The sequence below is a fragment of the Sycon ciliatum genome, chromosome 7, assembly GCF_964019385.1.
Source record: "Sycon ciliatum chromosome 7, ocSycCili1.1, whole genome shotgun sequence".
In the NCBI taxonomy this organism is placed as follows: domain Eukaryota; kingdom Metazoa; phylum Porifera; class Calcarea; order Leucosolenida; family Sycettidae; genus Sycon; species Sycon ciliatum.
Window position 1 is genome coordinate 35,319,444 of NC_088649.1, and position 26,768 is coordinate 35,346,211.

General features: G+C 45.4%; 1 protein-coding gene and 1 pseudogene across 1 annotated transcript; both read left to right on the forward strand.

Annotated features, from left to right (window-relative positions):
• The first annotated feature begins 3,904 nt into the window (after window positions 1–3,904).
• On the forward strand, window positions 3,905–5,808 carry LOC135821416 (cathepsin L-like; annotated as a pseudogene).
• Window positions 5,809–22,392: 16,584 nt separating this feature from the next.
• On the forward strand, window positions 22,393–26,507 carry LOC135821417 (procathepsin L-like). Its single transcript, XM_065334483.1, is given in 3 exon segments — window positions 22,393–24,188; window positions 25,958–25,986; window positions 25,988–26,507. Coding segments are annotated over 3 exon segments (609 nt in total). The 5' UTR covers window positions 22,393–23,834; the 3' UTR covers window positions 26,214–26,507.
• The last annotated feature ends 261 nt before the right edge of the window (window positions 26,508–26,768 follow it).

The following is a 26,768-nucleotide window of genomic DNA, read 5'->3' on the forward strand; positions in this document are numbered from 1 at the left end:
CTACATGAGAGTAATTGTGGAGCGGACCTGAGCAATATTCCGAAAACTAATCTCAAAACGTTCCAGCCAAATTTGAAATATTTCAAAAACCCTACGCGTCTATAGTTTTGAAATGGACTGTAGGGTTTGCTGAGTGTTGTGGTGATCTGTACACAAAAAGCAATGGTACGAGGACTTCTTCAACTGTAGCACCCGCACACATAAAAGAGTAGAGTTGGCATGGTAATAGGATTGTCATGGTGATAGGGTTACGAGGGCTACTAGGGTTATTGTCTGCAGAAAAATTAAAATTAGGGGTTATCGTCATGGTGTTATGTTTATCCTCACCAGAAATATTAGGGTTATCGTCATGGTGATAAGGTTATCACCACCAGTAAAATTTAGGGCTATCGTCATGGTGATAGGGTTATCAGGAATATTAGGGTTATGGTCATGGTGTTAGGGTCAGGGTTATCAGAAATATTAGGGTTATCGCCATGGTGATAGCCCTAGAGTTAGGGTTATCGTCATGGTGTTAGGGTTAACTTGGGGTTATCATCATCAGAAATACTGTAGAACGTGTCATTTTAGCGACGTAAAAACCCTAGCGAATTTAGCGATCGACTCATTTTCGCTAAAGTTTCAAGTCGCCGTTGAGACATTAGTAGTGCACTGGTGATCCGTGAGTAAAATCGCTGCTAAACCAGCTGACAATGGGAAAACGCTAATAGTCGCTAAAATTACCCGTTCTACAGTATTAGGGTTATTGCCATGGTGACAGCCCTGGGGTTAGGGTTATCGTGTTGATAGGGTTAGGGTTATCGTCACCAGGAATATTAGGGTTATCGCCATGGTGATTGCACTAGGGTTAGGGTTATCGTCATAGTGATAGGGTTAGGGCTATCGCCATGTTGATAGGGTTAGGGTTACCGGGATTATTAGGGTTAATATGGCCCGACTTTTAGGGTTAAAACGCATTACGTCATCGATGACGTCATATGTAAAACGCTCCGATTTTAGGTTAAATCGCACAAATTTACCGTAAATCGGAAAAATAGGGTTAAACGCCCTGGTTTTAGGGTTAACTCGCTATGACGTCATTGCTGACGTCAGTGAGTTGGTACGCCTCAAAATCCTAGTCGACTCGCGCATTTCGCGTCCAAAGTTTGTCGTCAGAGAACTCCTGTTGGTTCTTGCGCAACACAGAGAATGCCTGGTGCTGCAATCAACACCACAATGCGATGGAGAATTGTCACGGAGTACCAGCAACTCCTGGGCAATCGTTCTCGAGTGCCTCCTGGCGGATTGAAATCGCCGTAGTCGCTGTTTCCTTCGCAGAATTTCAGTGAACTCATCCAGAGACTGGTGCAGAAAGCACCAGCATCGCGACGTCCAGTTTGCTGATCTCTCTCGCAATCGTTCACGATTATAGCGGTTCACGAAACAATATTACAGAATAATCACCATGCTGCGTGAAAGGAAGGTGCGTAAACGCTTCTGAACGATATAATTGCAATCGAATAGGAGGCATGATCGTGCAATAGCATAGTTGAGACTTTTGTACAAACAGGATTTCTTCAGGGAATGTAACGTTTCTTGCAGGGGATGAAGGTTGAAGTGAGCTGAGAGAAAGTCACCAATGTTTGTTTTCTTCAGAAAACTAATCAGATGTCTGTCGACGCCTAGGAGGCGCTGTCGAGATTGATAGCATCTTTTTTCTGGCATGCATCAGGTCCATGATGTCCTAGAAAGGGCGTCGGTGCACCGTCTGCATCCGTCTATAATACAGAGCCGACGAGTGTTCATTGGTCGTAGGAGCCGGTATAAAAAGACTCTACTTGCTTTCGTCATGCATCATTATGCTCAATTTGTCAACAGGGTTGCGTCATCCTGTCTGCCTCGTGCACGAACATCTCGTCCGGATTTTCGGAGCTCGTGCACAAATTTGGAGGTGCTAACTACGATAAAGCCGTGTACTTCCACCCGAACGTGAATAAAATCGGACAAGATGCGTGGAGAATCGACAGCGCCGATATCAAAACCTATCTCAAGCCCCTGGTAGGTGAAGAGACCATCATCTGGGCGGGCATTTACAAAACTCCCATGTGGTGCCTTCAACCGACAGATTTGATTGCTTTCCACGCTTTCGTCGTCTTTCAAACGAGAAACTGGTGGTGGTCGGCGGAAAAAACAACCGACGGTGTCAGCATATGCAGAGGAAAGACTCGTTCAAGCGTGAGATCTTCCTATCGAAGCACCAATCGAAAAACTCCGATAGAGGAGATTATTGCTGACAAATCACATGTAAATCTGCAGGATCTGATAGATTTCCTCTACGACTCCAATCTCGTCAAGGGTATTTACAACGTTGTAACAAACAACTGTCATACGTTTGCCTCCACTCTGTTCAACGAACTTGCAGCTACCCACTACGTCAATCATATCGCACTTCGGCATGCCAAACCCATCGACTCGGAGCATGCAATCAAATGAGTACTCGACCCCCATCCAGACACACATTTAGCACAGATATGTTGGTTTTAAAATTTTTAATTATACTTTATACAGCTCGATCTCAGCTTCTTTCAGCGTCATGATGCTCTTGCATGATATCTTCCCGTAGAAGTTTTGGAGTTTTTCCAAATAGTGATTTAGATGCCTTGACGTTCCAGAATGATCTTTCATTTCTTCTAATGTTCGCCATTCGTTGTCGCTGCATGGAAGGAAACAGATAAAAACATGTATAAGATCTCTGGTATTTCAAATAAAGAGAATTGCACCACAGATCACTTACCACGAACACAGAAACTCAGGCTGTAGACCGGCCTCCAGCTTCTTTCTGTGGTTCTTGGATCGTAGATGATCCACGAACGGCCGGAGGCCGTTCGCTGTCTTTGCGCAGACAGAGCACGACAACAACATCTTGATAGTTGAATGGGACTGATCAAGGTGGATCCAATCACTTTTATCCCCGTCCAGTTGTTCGTTGGTTGAAGGGTGCGGCGCGCGCGCGCGCGCAGTTCAACATTAAAACTCTGCGCAATGATCATGGAGTCCGCCGCTCAGGATGTGAAGCGCGTAAAGCGGTGACGTGAGTACTACATCTCTTTGAAACGTGCACAATTCATATGAAAACCGCTAAAGATGATGGCCATGGACCCCGCGTCACGTTCAAACTTGTCGCCGGTTCCAGTTGATTCCAGAAACTTCCACCGGATCCGAGCACGCTGTGAGTACTCTGAGCGAGAAGTGGGAAACTATCGACATTTTGGTACTCTCCGGTTGATGCAGACGGAGAATTGAGAATTGCACGACAGATCACTTCCCATGAGCAGAGAAATTCGGACTGCAGACCGGCCTCCAGCTTTTCCTGATGTCCCTTGGACTTCAGGCGGTCCACGAACAGCTGGAGGCCGGTCGCGGTCTTCATACAGACGGAGCATGAAAACAGCATCTTGATGGTTGATAGTTGAATGGGACTGATCAAGGTGGATCCAATCACTTTTATCCCCGCCCAGTTGTTCGTTGGTTGAAGTCCGCCGCTCAGGATGTGAAGCGGGTAAAGCGGTGACGTGAGTACTACATCTCTTTGAAACGTGTGCGATTCATATGAAAACCGCTAAAGATGATGGCCATGGACCCCGCGTCCCGTTCAAACTTGCCGCCGGTTCTAGTTGATTCCAGAAACTTCCACCTGATCCGAGCACACTGTGAGTACTCTGAGCATCGCGAGGAGTGGGAAACTATCGACATTTTGGTACTCACCGGTTGATGCAGACAGTGTGTAACCTTTTGACCCGCATACGTGAGACGCCCCGGTTTAGGGTAAAATCGCTATGACGTCATCGATGACATCAGTTAGTTGGTACACCCATAATACTTTCTACTCGTGTGTGTGTGTGTTGTGTGTGTTGTGTGTGTGTGCATGTTGTGTGCTCACACGCAGGGTGCATGCGGCTCCAGCTGGGCGTTCAGCACAACCGGCTCCACCGAAGGCCAGCACTTCAAGAAGACTGGCAACCTTGTCTCGCTGTCCGAGCAGAACCTGATTGACTGCAACCAAAAGGAGGCTGATCGTGGCTGTGGCGGAGGTTTCATGGACCATGGCTTCAAGTACATCATCGAGAACCACGGCATTGACACATAGGAGAGCTACCCTTACACGGCCAAGGCCGGTACATGCCGTTTCAGGGAGTCCCACGTCGGCGCCACCCTCACCAGCTACAAGGACATGCTGCCGCGCAAGTCCGAGAGCGCCCTGCAGGAGGCTGTTGCCTCGGTGAGTACTTTTCTTACACATAACAGAATACTCTCTGCATGGTGGCCCATATTAGAAGCTGTGTCTTAGGAGAACATATCCGACTAAAGATAAGAAAGCTTTATCATACATGTATATACCACTCTTTGGTTTTAGATATTACAATGAGAGTGCACAATCAATGGCTTGTCCACCAACTGTTTGTTTTACTGCTCGCTGCACCACAGCATAGTGTGTTGTTGGCCGGCCCACTGCGCTTCTACTCTGTTGGACCATCGTGTCTGTTGAACCAGGGAGTCGTAAAATACCGGTATTTTAAGACTCCCTGTGTTCAACCACCGTGTCATCATGGCTGTTGCAGCTTTCCCGGTCAGCTTATTGACTCTTGTTGTCGTTAAGAAATCTGATGATGTAAAATAGCGGTGTGGATGTTTGGAAAGTGCTACAGTCTGTTTTGGATGTGATGTATTTCCAAGCACTTGATTGCATTCGGCGATGTATAGAAACGTATACATGTAATTGTAATACTCTTCACTCTCTGTGTGTTCTCTTCTGTTCCTGCCGGCTGTCGTATCGCAGGTTGGCCCAGTGTCGATTGCCATCGACGCATTTCCGCTACTACAGGCACGGAGTCCTGATCGACAGCAAGTGCACCAACGCTTACCCGAATCACGCTGCCCTGGTTTTCGGCTACGGTGTTGTTGAGGAAGAGCAGGACTACTGGCTGGTCAAGAACACCTGGGGTACCAGCTGGGGAGACAAGGGATACATCAGGATGGCACGTAACCATGACAACATGTGCGGGATCACCACGGACGCCAGCTATCCGATCGCCTAAGCACACATCGCCGGGACAACGCCGTCTAAAAAAAAAACGCTCGCACACGCCTTTGTCGTGTGATGTTGTAACTTATCTACCATCAGTATAGCTCAGAAAATCGGGGCACTCTGGCGCGCACGCCGCTGCCTCAGTGAAGCTGCAAGGGCACGGTACGTGACCTCCGTAGTACTGCCAGACGCCCTATACGCCTCGCCCTCTTTCAGTGGCTCACTGTCGAGTGCTGAGACCAGGAGGCTGCAGGTTCTGCTGAATCGAGCAGTCCGCACTGTCTACGGTGTGCCCACGCGACACTCAGCTGAACCTTTGCTGACCCGGCTGGGAGTCTTCCAGGTGTCAGAGCACTTCCACCAGAACACCTTAGCTCTTGTGTGGAAGAGCCTACGCGGTGAGACATCGCAGTCCGTCACAGAACTAATGACTCCACAAATGACCAGAGAAACCCGCCTTCAGCAGCAGGACGGACTCAGTCTTCCAGTTGCAAGAACAAACGCTGGCAAGTCGAGGTACGCCTTCAACGCTACAGGTAAATGGAACAGATTACCTGGAGACGTCCGCTCCAGCACAACTCTGGAGACCTTCAAAGCTGCAGCAGTACCCTACGCAATTGCTCGTTGACTACATGGAACAGTAGCAAATGCCATGTTTGACAATGGATCCGATTTCCAGCTGACTATCATTTCCAGTGCATACACACTTTTTCTTTCCTTCTTTTTTTCTCTCTCTCTCTCTCTCTCTTTTTTTTCTTCCCTCTTAAGATCTTCGCTACCTTGTCATTGGGAAGAAATTCCCGTTTGGATTTTGTGAAGTAAAACAAAGTTAAAAAAATAAAAAAATAGCTGATTGCCACCGCCACAGCTGCTGCTGCTGCTTTTGTGGCGCAATCTTCCTTACACTATCAGCCCGGATCATCCATTCGCGCTATGATCCAAGCTTGCAGCCTATATCAATCCTATCTTCTGAAAATTGTGGTCAGCTTGCTGTCTGATGATCGGTTAAAACCGTGAAACTCAGAGTTACAGAAGAAACGCTTCTCATCCCTCTCAAGTGTGTTTATTTTATATAAGGCCACGCCGTTTTTTTCTATGTTTCGCGTCACCTTATTTGATGAAATCAATGAGCATGAGGGAGGGGGAAAAATTAAAAAAGCCATCCAAACAAAAAAACAGTGTACGTGCATTGCATTTGTGTACAGTGAAGCGACGCGGCACTGACTGTCTGTTCATGTACATTAACATGAACATTGACATGTCGGATTTCAGTTGCCAGCACTGTACATGATATACATGAGTGTACATGTATCCCCTCTAGGCCTCTGCCATGCTTGTGCCAGTTCATGTGGCGTGTGGTCCAAACACAGGCAGCATGATTGTGTGACTTGTGGCCCAGCTTATTGCACACACAATGTACAAATGACATGTACATGTGTGTGAGCTGAGTCACACGGAAAACTGAGCCTCTTGTACGGGCAAAATAACACATTTTGTGAAGAATCAACACATATATAAAAACGAATCATCATATACAGTATTTACAGAGTCTGTCACTCAGTAGGATCACTGCACTGTGCAGGTTCACTGGATGCGTGCCTCCGCCGCCACTAGCACAGCAGGGGACTCGGGCTGCGTTTACACGACAACGATTGAAAACGATTTGCGTTTACACGACAACGAAGTAGGACCTAAACGGAACGAAATCATTGCGTTTACTACTATCGTTTACACGACAACGCCCGAAAACGATACCTAAACGGAACGAAATGGAAACGCACTTCAAAGTGTTTTGAAACGTTTTCGTTCTCGTGTAAACGGTGAAAACAGTGAAAACGATTGGAAACGGAGCACGGTCATGGAAACCATTCCGCGCGGGACTATATTTCGCGGGAAATACCTGACCTTTAAAAAGCTTTGCGACCACCAGCGCGTACCAACTCCAACTAACGTGTTACTTCCCGCCCTTGCGCCAAGCCAGCACGTACTAACTCCAGCCTGCTCGCCCGTTTTCCGTTTTCGTGTGAACGGTTCAAAACGATTTGCCGTTCTCGTGTAAACGGTTTGAAAACGATTCGAGGCCAGCCCGTTTTCGTTCCGTTTCGTTTCGTTTCGTCTCCGTGTAAACGCAGCCTCAGGCATGGCAGGAGCAAACATGCTCCTTGAGCCACGCAGGCACATAGCACCACAACGCACCAGGGCAAACCCAAGGCGGCAGCACAGCAAGGAGATAACCTGCCCGTATGGCTCCTTACTCTTCTCAGCCAGGAGAGAGGCGATCCGCGTGAAAAGAGCATTGGCATGCTTGCCATAGCCACCAGAGGCAGAGAGCACAACGGGCACGAAGGAGGCATGCTCAACTTCACGTACTCACTCCTCGTACTTCCGGCGCTTTTCCTGTTCATGGCGTCTGTAGCTAGCAGCGAGGGAGGTGGCACGATTCGAAGACGCAAAAGGGTTGAACACCCGTACATCAATAAAGATGCGCTCGAATCGGCCACCCCACACACCACTAGCCGCAACGTCCAGCCGAGCTTGCTCCTCCGTGACAGCTGTGCGATGGCGGAAGGCCTCTCCGGTGACGGGCTGGAGGTGGGGTTCCACTGTAACGTTGTGAGCGACCTGCCTCAGAGCTCTGGCAGTGATGTCCCTCACCTCGTTGTGTCGCAGCGTCGGGAAGCCACCAAACGGGCACGACAGGGCGTGACTCACATTCAGCGGCTTACTGCACACGCAGGGGCTTGGGAGCCGAGGAGGTGTCCAGCCGTACCGGAGGCACAGGCCATCCCGGAAATCTCCCTTGCTGAGTGTGAAACCATGGCGGCTGAGGGGGCGGCAGGTCAGCCAGCTGGATGCACCCTTTTCTGAGGCCAGGTCGAGAACAGGGGCCAGCTCCCGGTGATCCGAGCGAAGAGCGTCAGCCATAGACTTGAACGCGCTCCGCTTCTCGGCCCGAACCGTCGCCTTGACCGTCCGGAGCTGAGTCAGAGAGTCGCCAAGGGACGACTCCTGCTCCAGCAGGCGAGACACGAGGCTAGCCGTGATCCTTCGGGATGAGGTGTACTGTTCAGCCACTGAACAAGGGTCTGCCATACCCAGTCCCCCAAGCCGGCAAGGCAGAGAGAGTAGGGAGTGAACAGTTGTCCCAGGTGGAGCCTGACCCGTGATGGCCGGGATGAGCCGACCGCTGATTGCGTGTTCCAGCGGTTCAAGCAAGGATGGCGGGATGGAGGAGGTCCGGCAGAGGAAGGACCACTTGTTTTGCAGGCCCTGTGTGAAGGCGGAGTAGGCGGCCTGTGGCTGCGATGCAGCGATGGTCGTGAGCTGCGCAACTTCCTCACACCAGGTGGCGACTGCTGAGTACAATCATGCGATAAATAGAACAAATATTTAATTGATGCCAACATAATATTTACGTGTAACAATCATGTTCCGTTTTTCTGGGTTTGCATTAAATTTGTATTGCATTTTCAAAAAAAAATTGTTCCGTTTTTTGTTTTTTTTAACTCCGGCTGTGAAAATACATGCGCGCGGGGGACGCGAAACACAGATAAAAAACGGTGTGGCCTAATATATTATATTATTTCACCGTCCAATGGCAGAAGCCAATGTAAAGGAGGGGGCGTTAGCCCTCCATGGCAAGAGAAGGAAAAAAAGAAAAGAAAAAGAAAAGAACTTATTATGTGACTCCCGTCCTGAATCCGACAACTGGCATACCAGTCTAACTGTACACTGTAGCTAGTGTGTTCAGCAGTAGCAGCAGTCGTCCCCTTTATTCTCATTCTCCTGTTCTTCTCTGCTGTACTGGCATTGTCAAGGTTTACTAGGGAGGTTCCGGGGTACGATTTTCCGTGCGAAAATCCGTGTGGGCGCTACGGATTTTTTCCAGGCGTGCTCCATACGATTTTTCGGCACGGAGAATCCGTGTGGACTGGCTTTCATACGAACCATGTTTCGTATGGAGATTTTGCGTCATCGGGTGCAGAAAGATTTTTCGAGTACAAATTTGGTACGAGAAACATGGATTTTCCGCGGAAAGTTTTGATTTCGGCACAAATTTTCAAAATAAAAAGGCATAGCGCGGGAATGTGACGTGTTTGGGATCGTAACCTAGGCAATGACGGCAAACAACGAAGCTCCGTACTCCGGAACATTTCACTGCTCGAAAACGACGCATGAAAAATCCGTAGCGCCTCTACGGATTTTGGCACGAAAAATCGTACTCCGGAACCTCCCTACTGTCTCGCTCTGCCAACGTCACTGTGCGTGATCATGTACATGTATGTCTCTGTGTTCGACAGTTTTGACTTTTCTCCGAGTTTATGTGGGCCTTTGGCCGAGTCTCACGCGAACCGTGAAATTTTTTTATTTTATTTTTTTATGTGGGCCAGTTCTGGGATGCTGTTTGCGAATTGCCGCTGTGAGCGTTTTGTTCTCTTTCGTGAAATCGATACTGGACTCTGTGCGCGTTGTTGTTGCACTTGCTTGCGCGAGCACGCACCCGGCAGGCGTGCGTGCATCAGATTATTCCGTTCTTGGGGGTGCATTGCTACCAGGGAGTAGTATATTTTAATACCATATCTACTACTGCCTGGTTGTTACGGACAAATCTGAGCACGGGGGTATTACACCAATGAGGACGCCGAAATACTACAATAATTATTGATTTGAAACTCGGATGTTGAGCCATAAATAAAATTAATGTAGAAGAGAAAAGGACATATCGATACGAGTTAAGAAAGAAAGTGCAATAATATTGCACTTTCTGACTGTATCATGTTACAGTGATGGAGAGTTACTCTTAACTCATATCCATATGTCCTTTTCTCTTATAATTATTGATCATAATGATTTCGAAGAAAGTAAAATGAGCGCACACATACCACGAGAACACTGTAACAATAATTTTGACAATTCATTCTATTGATTATCACATGAGAACGACGTTCAAATCAGAACATTGTTTGTATGATTTGAACGTCGTTCACGTGATAATCATCAGAAATCTTCATCCCAATGATAGTTTTGTAACATGGGAAATTGTGGGCACAAGTTATGCGATGTTACAAATTTTTCCTTGGCTCACCATCTGAGTTCTTACAAGTTACAATGATAATTGGACAACAAAGGAAAGATATTTATGGTACTATAAAGGTGAACTCGGGTATTGAGCCAATAATAAAAGTAGAAAGGAAAGGGACATAATGGAAACGAAGGTGAACATTATTAGATCTAAAACTAATACAAGAAACACTGATATTCTAAAGCTAGCACTATTGGAGGCGAGATTACAAGTCATGAGCCTGGCAACCATTTACCAAAGCTGCAGCCAGGGCACCCTGCGATCGTGTATCATTCGCCTATGTATGGAAACTGCGCACCCTCTCGTGATCATCGCGTGAGTGACCGCTCAAAATGTTGCATTCGGCGCTCGGCATTGCATTCTTGTCGTGGCTTGCTCTTGGGAGAAATAGACTTCAAAAACACAATTGGAAGAGAATTCTGGCATGGCCATATGGGGGTCCGGGGATTGCCAAAACAATTGTGACAAAACTCAAAATTGACCCATTTGTGGCCAAAAGCTAGGATACTTTAACCTAGCTTTTGATACTTTGTCAAAAGCTAGGATATCATCTCTTTCTGAATGGACTGATAGCGTCAAAGCCTACTAAAAAAACTGCAAGCTACGCATACGCTCACTGAGGGTTCTACTGTAGTAACATCAACAGAGCCGCCGTCAGGATTTTGCTCCTTCTATTTTGTTGTTGTTCGCCAAATTTCATCTCTCTCGCTTCCGTTCGCTCGTTCGCAAAGATGAAGTGCTTGATCTTTCTGGCGCTGGTCGCCGCCGTATCGGCCAAGTCCGTACTGGAGGAGCTAAAGATCTCCGAGGAGTGGGATACCTTCAAGACCCAGTTCGAGAAGATGTACGGTACCGAAGAAGAGGAGGTCCGCCGCTACACCATCTTCAAGGGCGAGGTAAGCCTGAGCCTGCTAGCCTTGAGAACAGACGCCGTCAGCTCACGGCAAAAACCTCGGGCTGAGGCCAACTAAAGCTTGACCATGTTTACTGCCTTGCCGTAGACCCTATGCCTATGCCATAGCCATGGGTACATGGGGAATTCTACTTTGCGAAGTGGTCAAAATAAATAATTCGACTTTTTGACTATTGTTTTGGTTGCATTCGTTTGTGGTTTGGAGTAGAGTTCTAGTGTTCTGGTGGTCGTAGTGCAGTAAAATCGAACGTTCGTTTTTACGGGCGGGGGGGGGGGGGGGGGGCAGGGTTGGAAAAAGTGCTAAAAAAGTTTCGTTCCGACTTTTAAAGGGGAAGTTAAGGGGCAAAAATCAAAATTTCACCAGTTGTAGTCTTCGGGGTGCTGTAGGCCTTGACAGATTATGCTAATATTTTCGTTAAATTATGCTTTTCACATTGCTGAAAAAATTGCGGAATTATGCCAATTTTATGCTAAAAGTTATCATAATATATTATGCCGCATTATGCTCACATATGCTGCTAATGTATATGATGGTTCTGTGCAAAATAACAGGGGAATTTTGTAGAGGGCGTTGTACTGTAGTAGCAAAAGTTCAACGGGGTCAACGCACCGTCCGACCTAGCTACGACCGTCACTGATTGTGGTGGACTGGACATGTTATTATTATTATTATTATTATTATTATTATTATTATTCTTTTATTCCACGATGGCGTGACGCCAATAAGTATAGGATATTACCAAGAGTACATAACCAAGAAGTTGAAGTTCTGCCGTCGCAGACCCCATAGCTGGAGTTGCACACTCTTGGGTTATGTGGCAACGTCTGTAGGGCCTTCCCTATCAAAATAATAAATTCTACTACTACTACTACTACTACTACTACTACTACTACTACTACTACTACTACTACTACTACTACTACTACTACTACTACTACTACTACTACTACTACTACTACTACTACTACTACTACTACTACTACTACTACTACTACTACTACTACTACTACTACTACTACTACTACTACTACTACTACTACTACTACTACTACTACTACTACTACTACTACTACTACTACTACTACTACTACTACTACTACTACTACTACTACTACTACTACTACTACTACTACTACTACTACTACTACTACTACTACTACTACTACTACTACTACTACTACTACTACTACTACTACTACTACTACTACTACTACTACTACTACTACTACTACTACTACTACTACTACTACTACTACTACTACTACTACTACTACTACTACTACTACTACTACTACTACTACTACTACTACTACTACTACTACTACTACTACTACTACTACTACTACTACTACTACTACTACTACTACTACTACTACTACTACTACTACTACTACTACTACTACTACTACTACTACTACTACTACTACTACTACTACTACTACTACTACTACTACTACTACTACTACTACTACTACTACTACTACTACTACTACTACTACTACTACTACTACTACTACTACTACTACTACTACTACTACTACTACTACTACTACTACTACTACTACTACTACTACTACTACTACTACTACTACTACTACTACTACTACTACTACTACTACTACTACTACTACTACTACTACTACTACTACTACTACTACTACTACTACTACTACTACTACTACTACTACTACTACTACTACTACTACTACTACTACTACTACTACTACTACTACTACTACTACTACTACTACTACTACTACTACTACTACTACTACTACTACTACTACTACTACTACTACTACTACTACTACTACTACTACTACTACTACTACTACTACTACTACTACTACTACTACTACTACTACTACTACTACTACTACTACTACTACTACTACTACTACTACTACTACTACTACTACTACTACTACTACTACTACTACTACTACTACTACTACTACTACTACTACTACTACTACTACTACTACTACTACTACTACTACTACTACTACTACTACTACTACTACTACTACTACTACTACTACTACTACTACTACTACTACTACTACTACTACTACTACTACTACTACTACTACTACTACTACTACTACTACTACTACTACTACTACTACTACTACTACTACTACTACTACTACTACTACTACTACTACTACTACTACTACTACTACTACTACTACTACTACTACTACTACTACTACTACTACTACTACTACTACTACTACTACTACTACTACTACTACTACTACTACTACTACTACTACTACTACTACTACTACTACTACTACTACTACTACTACTACTACTACTACTACTACTACTACTACTACTACTACTACTACTACTACTACTACTACTACTACTACTACTACTACTAGTCACATCCTTTATTGCTGAACCCACAAATAATTGTGATACAAATAATTGTAAACCATCCGAGGAAGAAGAGAAAGCCATTAAAAATAAAAAATATAACAAAAAAAAGGTTATTGTACCATGCCAAACGGCTATTATTAAGTCATGTACCAATTGTAATACATGACGTAGTATAGTAGTCAAGCACCTACAAAATACTTTGCAGGATAATATTTAAATTGCCTAGCATGCCTACAAATCCGCAGAGCATGCCAATGTTAAATAGGCCAACATATGAATACCGAAGGCGGTTACATGGACAGAAGGCGACATTGGTCGAGAAAAGATGGGCCTATTCTCTTCCTCAAGTAAGACGCTCTGCAACCACGGAGGCACGTGATTGACCACCTCAGCAAAACAAATGCAATTTTGCAGCGTAGCTGTGCCATCACAACAGCGTACTGGAGGTCACTATGCTTGTTAACCACCAGCTGAACAATGTTCTTCAATGCACGAGAGCACTCCGTGCCACATACGCCGTTTGTCGAAAATACGAGCGGAGTGAATGACCCCCTCTCGACATCGACAACACGCTGAAGATAGGCCCGCTTCTTCTGATGTTCATTCCGGGAAATCTGTGCAAGGACTTCCTGTCGCGACAGCAAAGACGCCGAGGGGTGAGTAACCCTCACATCAAAGAATGCATCTTGCTGTGGCGACCAAAAGCCCCTTGCACGGATATCCAATCGAGCCTCTGCAGCACGATTAGCGGTAGCGCCGTGAAGTTGTTCACCATCCAACGGCAAAAGCGGTGGCTCTGTTTGAACATCCGGGATGGCAGAAGTCATCACCTCCACCAGCACATCACGAAGCTCATTGTGTCGCAGACTTGGGTAGCCCCCTGTAGGGCATGTCAATGCATGGTCGACAGACATGTCTCTACTACTACTACTACTACTACTACTACTACTACTACTACTACTACTACTACTACTACTACTACTACTACTACTACTGAAATGTGTTTTTATTGAAAGCACAAAGCAATGAAGATGTGAATGCAAGGAGGGCAATGAATTCAAAAGGCGAACAGCAAAATTGTAACAAAATAGAAAGATAACAAATATTAATGGCAACAGCAATGTTTATACATGAAAAAGGGGAAGGAAAAGGAAAGAAAAACATCCAAACCAGAACTGCTTGAACACCGCCAGAATTGAAACCGAGATTCATACAGAAGAAAAAACTTCAGGACACCGGAAAACAAACTTTAGATCACATTTTGACATTATACGAGATGATGACAAAGAAAAACTATGCCCTAGAGAGCACACGGCAGTCATTCACAAAGCTCGCCGAGCGCTTAGAGCGATAGGAGGACCTAGAGCCACGTAAACAGGTGATACACCAGCGAAGTAGGCAGAATGACAAACGGCATCGCAAATGATTGACAACAACAGAATACACCAAATCAGCATTTTTCTCTAGAATACGGCCAACCAATGCCTTCAAAAACACGGAACACTCCTTCTACTACTACTACTACTACTACTACTACTACTACTACTACTACTACTACTACTACTACTACTACTACTACTACTACTACTACTACTACTACTACTACTACTACTACTACTACTACTACTACTACTACTACTACTACTACTACTACTACTACTACTACTACTACTACTACTACTACTACTACTACTACTACTACTACTACTACTACTACTACTACTACTACTACTACTACTACTACTACTACTACTACTACTACTACTACTACTACTACTACTACTACTACTACTACTACTACTACTACTACTACTACTACTACTACTACTACTACTACTACTACTACTACTACTACTACTACTACTACTACTACTACTACTACTACTACTACTACTACTACTACTACTACTACTACTACTACTACTACTACTACTACTACTACTACTACTACTACTACTACTACTACTACTACTACTACTACTACTACTACTACTACTACTACTACTACTACTACTACTACTACTACTACTACTACTACTACTACTACTACTACTACTACTACTACTACTACTACTACTACTACTACTACTACTACTACTACTACTACTACTACTACTACTACTACTACTACTACTACTACTACTACTACTACTACTACTACTACTACTACTACTACTACTACTACTACTACTACTACTACTACTACTACTACTACTACTACTACTACTACTACTACTACTACTACTACTACTACTACTACTACTACTACTACTACTACTACTACTACTACTACTACTACTACTACTACTACTACTACTACTACTACTACTACTACTACTACTACTACTACTACTACTACTACTACTACTACTACTACTACTACTACTACTACTACTACTACTACTACTACTACTACTACTACTACTACTACTACTACTACTACTACTACTACTACTACTACTACTACTACTACTACTACTACTACTACTACTACTACTACTACTACTACTACTACTACTACTACTACTACTACTACTACTACTACTACTACTACTACTACTACTACTACTACTACTACTACTACTACTACTACTACTACTACTACTACTACTACTACTACTACTACTACTACTACTACTACTACTACTACTACTACTACTACTACTACTACTACTACTACTACTACTACTACTACTACTACTACTACTACTACTACTACTACTACTACTACTACTACTACTACTACTACTACTACTACTACTACTACTACTACTACTACTACTACTACTACTACTACTACTGCTACTGCTACTGCTACTGCTACTGCTACTGCTACTGCTGCTGCTGCTGCTGCTGCTACTACTACTACTACTACTACTACTACTACTACTACTACTACTACTACTACTACTACTACTACTACTACTACTACTACTACTACTACTACTACTACTACTACTACTACTACTACTACTACTACTACTACTACTACTACTACTACTACTACTACTACTACTACTACTACTACTACTACTACTACTACTACTACTACTACTACTACTACTACTACTACTACTACTACTACTACTACTACTACTACTACTACTACTACTACTACTACTACTACTACTACTACTACTACTACTACTACTACTACTACTACTACTACTACTACTACTACTACTACTACTACTACTACTACTACTACTACTACTACTACTACTACTACTACTACTAAGTACGAGGGTGTTACCTACCGAATATATATATATATTTTTTTTTACCATCAGTGAGCATGTCATGAAAATAAATCCGAGAAGAAAGAAAAAGGCCCAACCCTGCCCTGCCAGTTATTTGGACTTACGGGGGTCGCCATGGCAAATAATAAACATAAAACTGCACACGTTCGGGCTCTCCGCCTTCTCCGTGAAATTATAATACCGTAAAAGAAAACTAGAGGGGAAAAAAGAAGCAACAATGAGGAATAGGAACTGATTTAGGAACCACTTGCAGTCAGTTATACAGGGCAGCGGGCCTCGGCAACGACCAAGGTAGCAGATGCATCCGCCACATTGCTGACGCGCATGGGGCGTCGCCGAGCACCACGTAAACAAACCATGCTGGAGCGAACCAGAGCAAAGCCAAGTCGGCAGCGAATCCACGCCATTACACGGTTGTACGTACCCATATGCCGGTCCTTTCTGTCGCAGAATATCCCACCAAGCGCGTAGTCGTTGGACTCTGCCGCCCGCGGAGGAGTCGTCTGCAAACCACATCTGGATCGTTCCCTCAGCCGAGAGAGCACGAATGAGGGGTAGAATGCCCAGCGCATACATCGGCATCGCGATAGGATCACCTTGGGTGGTGCCCTCTGCCGACATGATGACGCTGCCCCCAACAAACAGCTTTGCGGGTTGTCGGTAGCTGTTAATAACGACTGTCGCCAGGGATGGGCATAGGTGACGCATGTTGCGCAGGCATGCTTCCCTGTTCAGCGTGTTAAACGCATTCGTGGCATCTGCCATTAAGACCGTATCCTCCTGGTCGAACGCCTGCTGCATGGCATGTATCGCCGCCTCGATCCCGCAGTCCTGGCCTGCACAGAGTTGAAGGGTGCCAGCTGCCTCTTTAATATCCTGACCAATTACGTACAGGATGGCCTTGCCCACCACTCTCCGCATCACCTCGCCAATCCCAATGGGTCTAACCCCCGGGTTCTTGTTGAGGGGGATGAGTCGGGATGCCAGGTACGCTTCCAGCGATCGGGGGTCGACAAATTCGGTCGCTTCACGTCGAGCAGAGCTTGCCAGCGCATCGCATAGCGAGTCAGACGCATCGGAGAACATTGTGCACATCCACCTCCATGCCTCAGCGTCTACACCTGACGGGCCGGCTGCGCCATGAGTGTTGAGTACCGCAGTGTTACCAACCGCCCGTATTTGTCCGTATTTTTACGGAAATACAGCCATTTGTCCGCAGCACGGAAATAATCCAGATTCTCCCAGAAAATCCAAAAAAATCGGTAGCACCAAGCAAGAACGGCAGATTCGGTAGTATACAGAGTAGAATCTGGTCCCTGGATCTACGTAACTCTCCAGAGTGCGCCGCGACTTTATCAGATCTGGGACGCGTCGATCGACGGCGCAATCCGTGATACACGTTTGACATTTTCATGATTATTTTTTGTTTTGTTTCCTCGTGGTGCGCAGGTCGATTTTCACAACACAGCAAGAGTCCATAACCCCGGACTCTTGATTTTAGTTGACTCCCTGCATAGCACCACAACAGCACCACATCTGCACATCCCTGTAGGCATACCCATTCATGCACTCCCGGCTGACCTTTGCCCTGCTGACCCTTTGACTCCCTTGCATCAAGAGTACATCTGGTTTTCATGTATAGTACTCTTGCTTGCATGCACTGCACTGCATGCACCCCTTTTCCCGCTCACCCTGTCTCACTAACTGCGTGCACCCCTTTTCCCGCTCACCTTATTTCCCACTGCATGCACCTCTCTTTCCCTCTTTTAATAGCAGGGAGTCGTTTTTTACTTTTTTTTTTACGACTCCCTGCTCTTTAGTTATACCCGGAAGGCTGCGCTTGCGCAGTGTAGTTCTCCCAGTGCTTCTCCTTGTGCCTTTATTGTGGTTCTCCTTGTTGTTCTCCGAGTCTTCTCCTTGTAATTATCCCAGTCCTCTTTGTGCTTCTCTGAGTCCGACAATATAACTATCATAACAACCCATAATTGCGTGCAGTCTGAGATAGAGTGTTATAAAGTACAGTAGTATAGTATAGTATTATAGTAGAGTAGTCTCCAGTCCAGCCAGATCCCATATGACTCCACTTTGTGGTTTGATGCAAAATTTCAAACTCATCGGAGCAATTGGTGTGCACGTGTATTGAAGCGATCTTCAATTCCTCAAATCATTTCGTAGTGACAGTGTTCCTTTCTTTCATGTAGTCCTGGAATTATTTTAGCCTAGTCGTTTAGTCGGACAAGAGATGGACATCCCTCTTCATCTCCTTGCGCCATTGCTTCGTACGAGGTATGTGATCGTCGGCCATTGCATGTCTACCCGATTACGATCGTACACAATTCTTGCTCGTAGTCTGAGTCCATCTAATAGATTATATTTATTTGTTTGGTAATTTTTCATCGTTTGCAGCTGCAACACTATCGTCATACATCTGCGCGTGAATGCACATGTGCATCTTACCTGGCGATGAGCATGACCCTCCCCCCGATTGAATTGTTGTATAAATTCGTGCAAGGTAAGTAAAATAGTTTACTAAGGCTATGATCGTTTGGTCGGATCCAGATCCAGATCCAAATCTCAGATCCGTCGGATCCTTCAGAATCAACCGAACACTTTTTTGCGGACCTTGGCTGTTGCCATGTTGACGAAGTAAAAAATGGCGCTGACAGGTCACCCAAAAAAGGCACAAGTCGTACTGATCGCCCGCGTCGTACGAAAAGTCAACAAAAGTCCACTAGACGTACGACAATGAGTATAAAAATGATTTTTACCCACCATATACGCACAAAGGTCACATTTGGATCCGATGGATCCAGTCAACCCTGCTCCCGGGGCAGGGTTGCTCGGATCCAAATCCGAAGGATCTGGATCCGGATTCGACCAATCGATCATTGCAGATCCAGTGGATCCGATGGATCTGGATCTGGATCCGACCAAACGATCACGGCCTAAGTCTTGCTGTTAGGTAAATCGGGGGGAGGATTTTTTTCAACAACTCTACAGTACCTGTAGACACGTATGGGTTGTGATGGTGATTGAGTTATTACGGGTGTCATCAAAGAGTTGATATGATGGGGGTTGCGATGGTGATTGGGTTAGCATAACGATAGGATCTGTGCACATAACAACACGATTTGCTAATAGGGTATATACATGTAGGACCTGTACACACATGCATGTAAGATGCTTATTAACGTCCATTTCAAAACTATAGACGCGTACCTAGGCAAAAACCGTTATGCCAGCATCTATACCACATAAAATCTGTGATCACTTTGTGCATAATTTTTTCCAAATAGGGCATCTGTTATCCAATCGTTTGGAAACTATATGAGAGTAATTGTGGAGCGGACCTGAGCAATATTCCGAAAACTAATCTCAAAACGTTCCAGCCAAATTTGAAATATTTCAAAAACCCTACGCGTCTATAGTTTTGAAATAGACTGTAGGGTTTGCTGAGTGTTGTGGTGATCTGTACACAAAAAGCAATGGTACGAGGACTTCTTCAACTGTAGCACCTGCACACATAAAAGAGTAGAGTTGACATGGTAATAGGATTGTCATGGTGATAGGGTTACGAGGGCTACTAGGGTTATTGTCTCCAGAAAAATTAAAATTAGGGGTTATCGTCATGGTGTTATGTTTATCCTCACCAGAAATATTAGGGTTATCGTCATGGTGATAAGGTTATCACCACCAGTAAAATTTAGGGCTATCGTCATGGTGATAGGGTTATCAGGAATATTAGGGTTATGGTCATGGTGTTAGGGTCAGGGTTATCAGAAATATTCAGGTTATCGCCATTGTGATAGCCCTAGAGTTAGGGTTATCGTCATGGTTTTAGGGTTAACTTGGGGTTATCGTCAGCAGAAATACTGTAGAACGTGTCATAATAGACACCCTTAGCAAACAACGGTAACGCTATTTTTACGGTACTCGTACCTTGATCACCCAAATAGCGTTGAAACTGCAGCGTATAAACGTTATGGGGGCTGATTTATCGTTGTGACCAACGGTACGTGTTTTAGCCAAATATTGCATAGTCCGTACGCATTTAACCTTGTATCGCGTATATGGTGACAAAAATGGTTGTACAGCGCGAAATCAAAGCTATTCTCGTGGCAATACGTACTAAAAATAGCGTGCATCTTGCTAAAGGTCGAACCCAAATCACGGTATTTTCCCCCTTACGATAATACCGTTACAACATAACGTTGTTTGCTAAGGGTGTCTATTAGCGACGTAAAAACCCTAGCGAATTTAGCGATCGACTCATTTTCGCTAAAGTTTCAAGTCGCCGTTGAGACATTAGTAATGCACTGGTGATCCGTGAGTAAAATCGCTAAACCAGCTGACAATGGGAAAACGCTAATAGTCGCTAAAATTACCCGTTCTACAGTATTAGGGTTATTGCCATGGTGACAGCCCTGGGGTTAGGGTTATCGTGTTGATAGGGTTAGGGTTATCGTCACCAGGAATATTAGGGTTATCGCCATGGTGATTGCACTAGGGTTAGGGTTATCATCATAGTGATAGGGTTAGGGCTATCGCCATGGTGATAGGGTTAGGGTTACCGGGATTATTAGGGTTAATATGGCCCGACTTTTAGGGTTAAAACGCATTACGTCATCGATGGCGTCATATGTAAAACGCTCCGGTTTTAGGTTAAATCGCACAAATTTACCGTAAATCGGAAAAAATAGGGTTAAACGCCCTGGTTTTAGGGTTAACTCGCTATGACGTCATTGCTGACATCAGTGAGTTGGTACGCTTCAAAATCCTAGTCGACTCGCGCATTTCGCGTCCAAAGTTTGTCGTCAGAGAACTCCTGTTGCTTCTTGCGCAACACAGAGAAGGCCTGGTGCTGCAATCAACACCAAAATGCGATGGAGAATTGTCACGGAGTACCAGCAACTCCTGGGCAATCGTTCTCGAGTGCCTCCTGGCGGATTGAAATCGCCGTAGTCGCTGTTTCCTTCGCAGAATGTCAGTGAACTCATCCAGAGACTGGTGCAGAAAGCACCAGCATCGCGCCGTCCAGTTTGCTGATCTCTCTCGCAATCGTTCACGATTATAGCGGTTCACGAAACAATATTACAGAATAATCACCATGCTGCGTGGAAGGAAGGTGCGTAAACGCTTCTGAACGATATAATTGCAATCGAATAGGAGGCATGATAGTGCAATAGCATGGTTGAGACTTTTGTACAAACAGGATTTCTTCAGGGAATGCAACGTTTCTTGCAGGGGATGAAGGTTGAAGTGAGCTGAGAGAAAGTCACCAATGTTTGTTTTCTTCAGAAAACTAATCAGATGTCTGTCGACGCCTAGGAGGCGCTGTCGAGATTGATAGCATCTTTTTTCTGGCATGCATCAGGTCCATGATGTTCTAGAAAGGGCGTCGGTGCACCGTCTGCATCCGTCTATAATACAGAGCCGACGAGTGTTCATTGGTCGTAGGAGCCGGTATAAAAAGACTCTACTTGCTTTCGTCATGCATCATTATGCTCAATTTGTCAACAGGGTTGCGTCATCCTGTCTGCCTCGTGCACGAACATCTCGTCCGGACTTTCGGAGCTCGTGCACAAATTTGGAGGTGCTAACTACGATAAAGCCGTGTACTTCCACCCGAACGTGAATAAAATCGGACAAGATGCGTGGAGAATCGACAGCGCCGATATCAAAACCTTATCTCAAGCCCCTGGTAGGTGAAGAGACCATCATCTGGGCGGGCATTTACAAAACTCCCATGTGGTACCTTCAACCGACAGATTTTATTGCTTTCCACGCTTTCGTCGTCTTTCAAACGAGAAACTGGTGGTGGTCGGCGGAAAAAACCACCGACGGTGTCAGCATATGCAGAGGCAAGACTCGTTCAAGCGTGAGATCTTCCTATCGAAGCACCAATCGAAAAACTCCGATAGAGGAGATTATTGCTGACAAATCACATGTAAATCTGCAGGATCTGATAGATTTCCTCTACGACTCCAATCTCGTCAAGGGTATTTACAACGTTGTAACAAACAACTGTCATACGTTTGCCTCCACTCTGTTCAACGAACTTGCAGCTACCCACTACGTCAATCATATTGCACTTCGACATGCCAAACCCATCGACTCGGAGCATGCAATCGAATGAGTGCTCGACCCCCATCCAGACACACACATTTAGCACAGATATGTTGGTTTTAAAATGTTTAATTATAATTTCAGTAGATCATTTTCAGCTTGTATCAGCGTAATAACGCTGTTGGCCGGTATTTCCCCGTAGTATGAGGTCAGCTTCTCCGTATAATGTTGAAGATGTCTTGACGTTGATATATGGGGCTTCATGTCCGCCAATGTACGCCATTCGTTGTCGCTGCATGGAAGGAAACAGATTAAAACATGTATAAGATCTCTGGTATTTCAAATAAAGAGAATTGCACGACAGATTACTTACCAAGAACACAGAAACAGAGGCTGCAGACCGGCCTCCAGCTTCCTCCTGTGGTTTTTAGACTTCAGGTGGTCCAGGAACGACCGGAGGCCGGTCGTGGTCTTTCCGCATGTAGAGCAAGAAAAAAGCATCTTGATGATAGTTGAATGGGACTGATCAAGGTGGATCCAATCACTTTTATCCCCGCCCAGTTGTTCGTTGGTTGAAGGGTGCGGCGCGCATGCGTGCAGTTCAACATTAAAACTCTGCGCGATGATCATGGAGTCCGCCGCTCAGGATGTGAAGCGGGTAAAGCGGTGACGTGACTACTACATCTCTTTGAAACGTGTGCGATTCATATGAAAACCGCTAAAGATGATGGCCATGGACCCCGCGTCCCGTTCAAACTTGTCGCCGGTTCTAGTTGATTCCAGAAACTTCCACCTGATCCGAGCACACTGTGAGTACTCTGAGCACGCTGTGAGGAGTGGGAAACTATCGACATTTTGGTACTCTCCGGTTGATGCAGACAGTGTGTAACCTTTTGACCCGCGTACGTGAGACGCCCCGGTTTAGGGTAAAATCGCTATGACGTCATCGATGACGTCATAGCTGGTACACCCATAATACTTTCTACTTGTGTGTGTGTGTGTGTGTGTGTGTGTGTGTGTTGTGTGTGTGTGCATGTTGTGTGCATGTTGTGTGCATGTTGTGTGCTCACACGCAGGGTGCATGCGGCTCCAGCTGGGCGTTCAGCACAACCGGCTCCACCGAAGGCCAGCACTTCAAGAAGACTGGCAACCTTGTATCGCTGTCCGAGCAGAACCTGATTGACTTCAACCAAAAGAAGGCTGATCGTGGCTGTGGCGGAGGTTTCATGGACCATGGCTTCAAGTACATCATCGAGAACCACGGCATTGACACAGAGGAGAGCTACCCTTACACGGCCAAGGCCGGTACATGCCGCTTCAAGGAGTCGCACGTCGGCGCCACCCTCACCAGCTACAAGGACATGCTGCCGCGCAAGTCCGAGAGCGCCCTGCAGGAGGCTGTTGCCTCGGTGAGTACTTTTCTTACACATAACAGAATACTCTCTGCATGGTGGCCCATATTAGAAGCTGTGTCTTAGGAGAACATATCCGGCTAAAGATAAGAAAGCTTTATCATACATGCAGGGACTAATTTACTTCAAAAAAATTGCATAGCAATAATTGCTACACACCCCGACGTTTGCATAGCAACGCAACAATTTTGCATAGCAGTTTTTTTCCGTCGACAATGCAGTCTTCAGTGCACTTCCACTTATACCGTCAACGAACGCCGTGCTGTAATTCCTCAAACCACGAAGCGAGGACGCCTTCTCCCTGCACATCTTGCAAAATATCTTGGTCACAGCTCCGCCACTCGACTCTGCGCGATTCCATTCTTTTTTGGGATCAAATTCAGCAATCCACTTGTCCACAGTACCTTGCTTCACAGACATGCCGGCAGTGAAGAGGCTTCATCAATAAGGCTAGCAGAATTTTACAAAGATAAGGCCTGAACGGTCGAGATGCCAACTGCTAGTGAAGCAACGCGGTCTATATCTCAAACGCAGGTGAAGTACTTGTCGACACTCGCCTCGTGCTTCCTGGGCTGCACTTCAAGTAAGTATAGGGCTTGAAAGTGCTACGTCACAGCATAGCAACAATTTCAAAAATTCAAAAATTGGATCCACTTGGATCCAGTTTTTGTATGGATCCAAGCACATTTCAAGCGGTCTTACCCACAGCATGGTGATGTAGCCAGTGAAACTGACTGATTTGGCTACTGGGGGCGGGGTTACAACTGGTGGCGAAATAAAAGTCACACCTGCATGCGACATGAGTGGGTTGCTATGCACCCACATACTTAGGCAATAGCAAAGTCACACCTTAGTGGATCCAAAAATAGAAATCTGATGTCAACTTACTACTCCTTGGCCGTTTTGACGTCATCACTTTCAAGCCCTATTAGTATTACTATTAGTTAGTTAGTTTCCAAGTCACGGCAAGTGCACGTGCTGCGGTGCGCGTGCGGAGATAGTGTGACATATGGCCATGGTCCCGCGGCCCGGGCGTGCGTAGACCTAGGCTATGGTGTAAAATCTACCTGCATGCTGCAGTGCAGGCTGGACAACCACACACACACAGTCTAATCTAGTCACAGTGCATGGCGCGCCAACCAGCCACACACACTGTAAAGCTACACATGTGCATGCGCTACACATGTGCATGCGCTACGCATGCACTACAAGTCTATGTCCAGGGCCATACTTAGCTAACATGATGATTGTATGTTGTGTCGCAGTTTACCGCGACTCACTACGAACTTCGAATCGCAGACACTGTGTTTTGCGTCGCAAACTGCGATGCGATACCGGTTAAATTAGTCCCTGTACATGTATATACCACTCTTTGGTTTTAGATAGTGCACAATCAATGGCTTGTCCACCAACTGTTTGTTTTACTGCTCGCTGCACCACAGCATAGTGTGTTGTTGGCCGGCCCACTGCGCTTCTACTCTGTTGGACCATCGTGTCTGTTGAACCAGGGAGTCGTAAAATACCGGTATTATAAGACTCCCTGTGTTCAACCACTGTGTCATCATGGCTGTTGCAGCTTTCCCGGTCAGCTTATTGACTCTTGTTGTCGTTAAGAAATCTGATGATGTAAAATAGCGTTGTGGATGTTTGGAAAGTGCTACAGCACTTGATTGCATTCGGCGATGTATAGAAACGTATACATGTAATTGTAATACTCTTCACTCTCTGTGTGTTCTCTTCTGTTCCTGCCGGCTGTCGTATCGCAGGTTGGCCCAGTGTCGATTGCCATTGACGTATTTCCGCTACTACAAGCACGGAGTCCTGATCGACAGCAAGTGCACCAACGCTTACCCGAATCACGCTGCCCTGGTCGTCGGCTACGGTGTTGAGGAAGAGCAGGACTACTGGCTGGTCAAGAACACGTGGGGTACCAGCTGGGGAGACAAGGGATACATCAGGACGGCACGTAACCATGACAACATGTGCGGGATCGCCACGGACGCCAGCTATCCGATCGCCTAAGCACACATCGCCGGGACAGCGCCGTCAAAGAAGAAGCGCTCGCACACGCCTTTGTCGTGTGATGTTGTAACTTATCTACCATCAGTATAGCTGATTGCCACCGCCACAGCTGCTGCTGCTGCAGCTTTTGTGGCGCAATCTTCCTTACACTATCAGCCCGGATCATCCATTCGCGCTATGATCCAAGCTTGCAGCCTATATCAATCCTATCTTCTGAAAATTGTGGTCAGCTTGCTGTCTGATGATCGGTTAACGCTTCTCATCCCTCTCAAGTGTGTTTATTTTATATAAGGCCACACCGTTTTTTTTCTATGTTTCGCATCATGACGTCACCTTATTCGATGAAATCAATGAGCATGAGGGAGGGGGAAAAAAATAAAAAAGCCATCCAAAAAAAAACAGTGTACGTGCCTTGCATTTGTGTACAGTGAAGCGACGTGGCACTGACTGTCTGTTCATGTACATTAACATGAACATTGACATGTCGGATTTCAGTTGCCAGCACTGTACATGATATACATGAGTGTACATGTATCCCCTCTAGGCCTCTGCCAT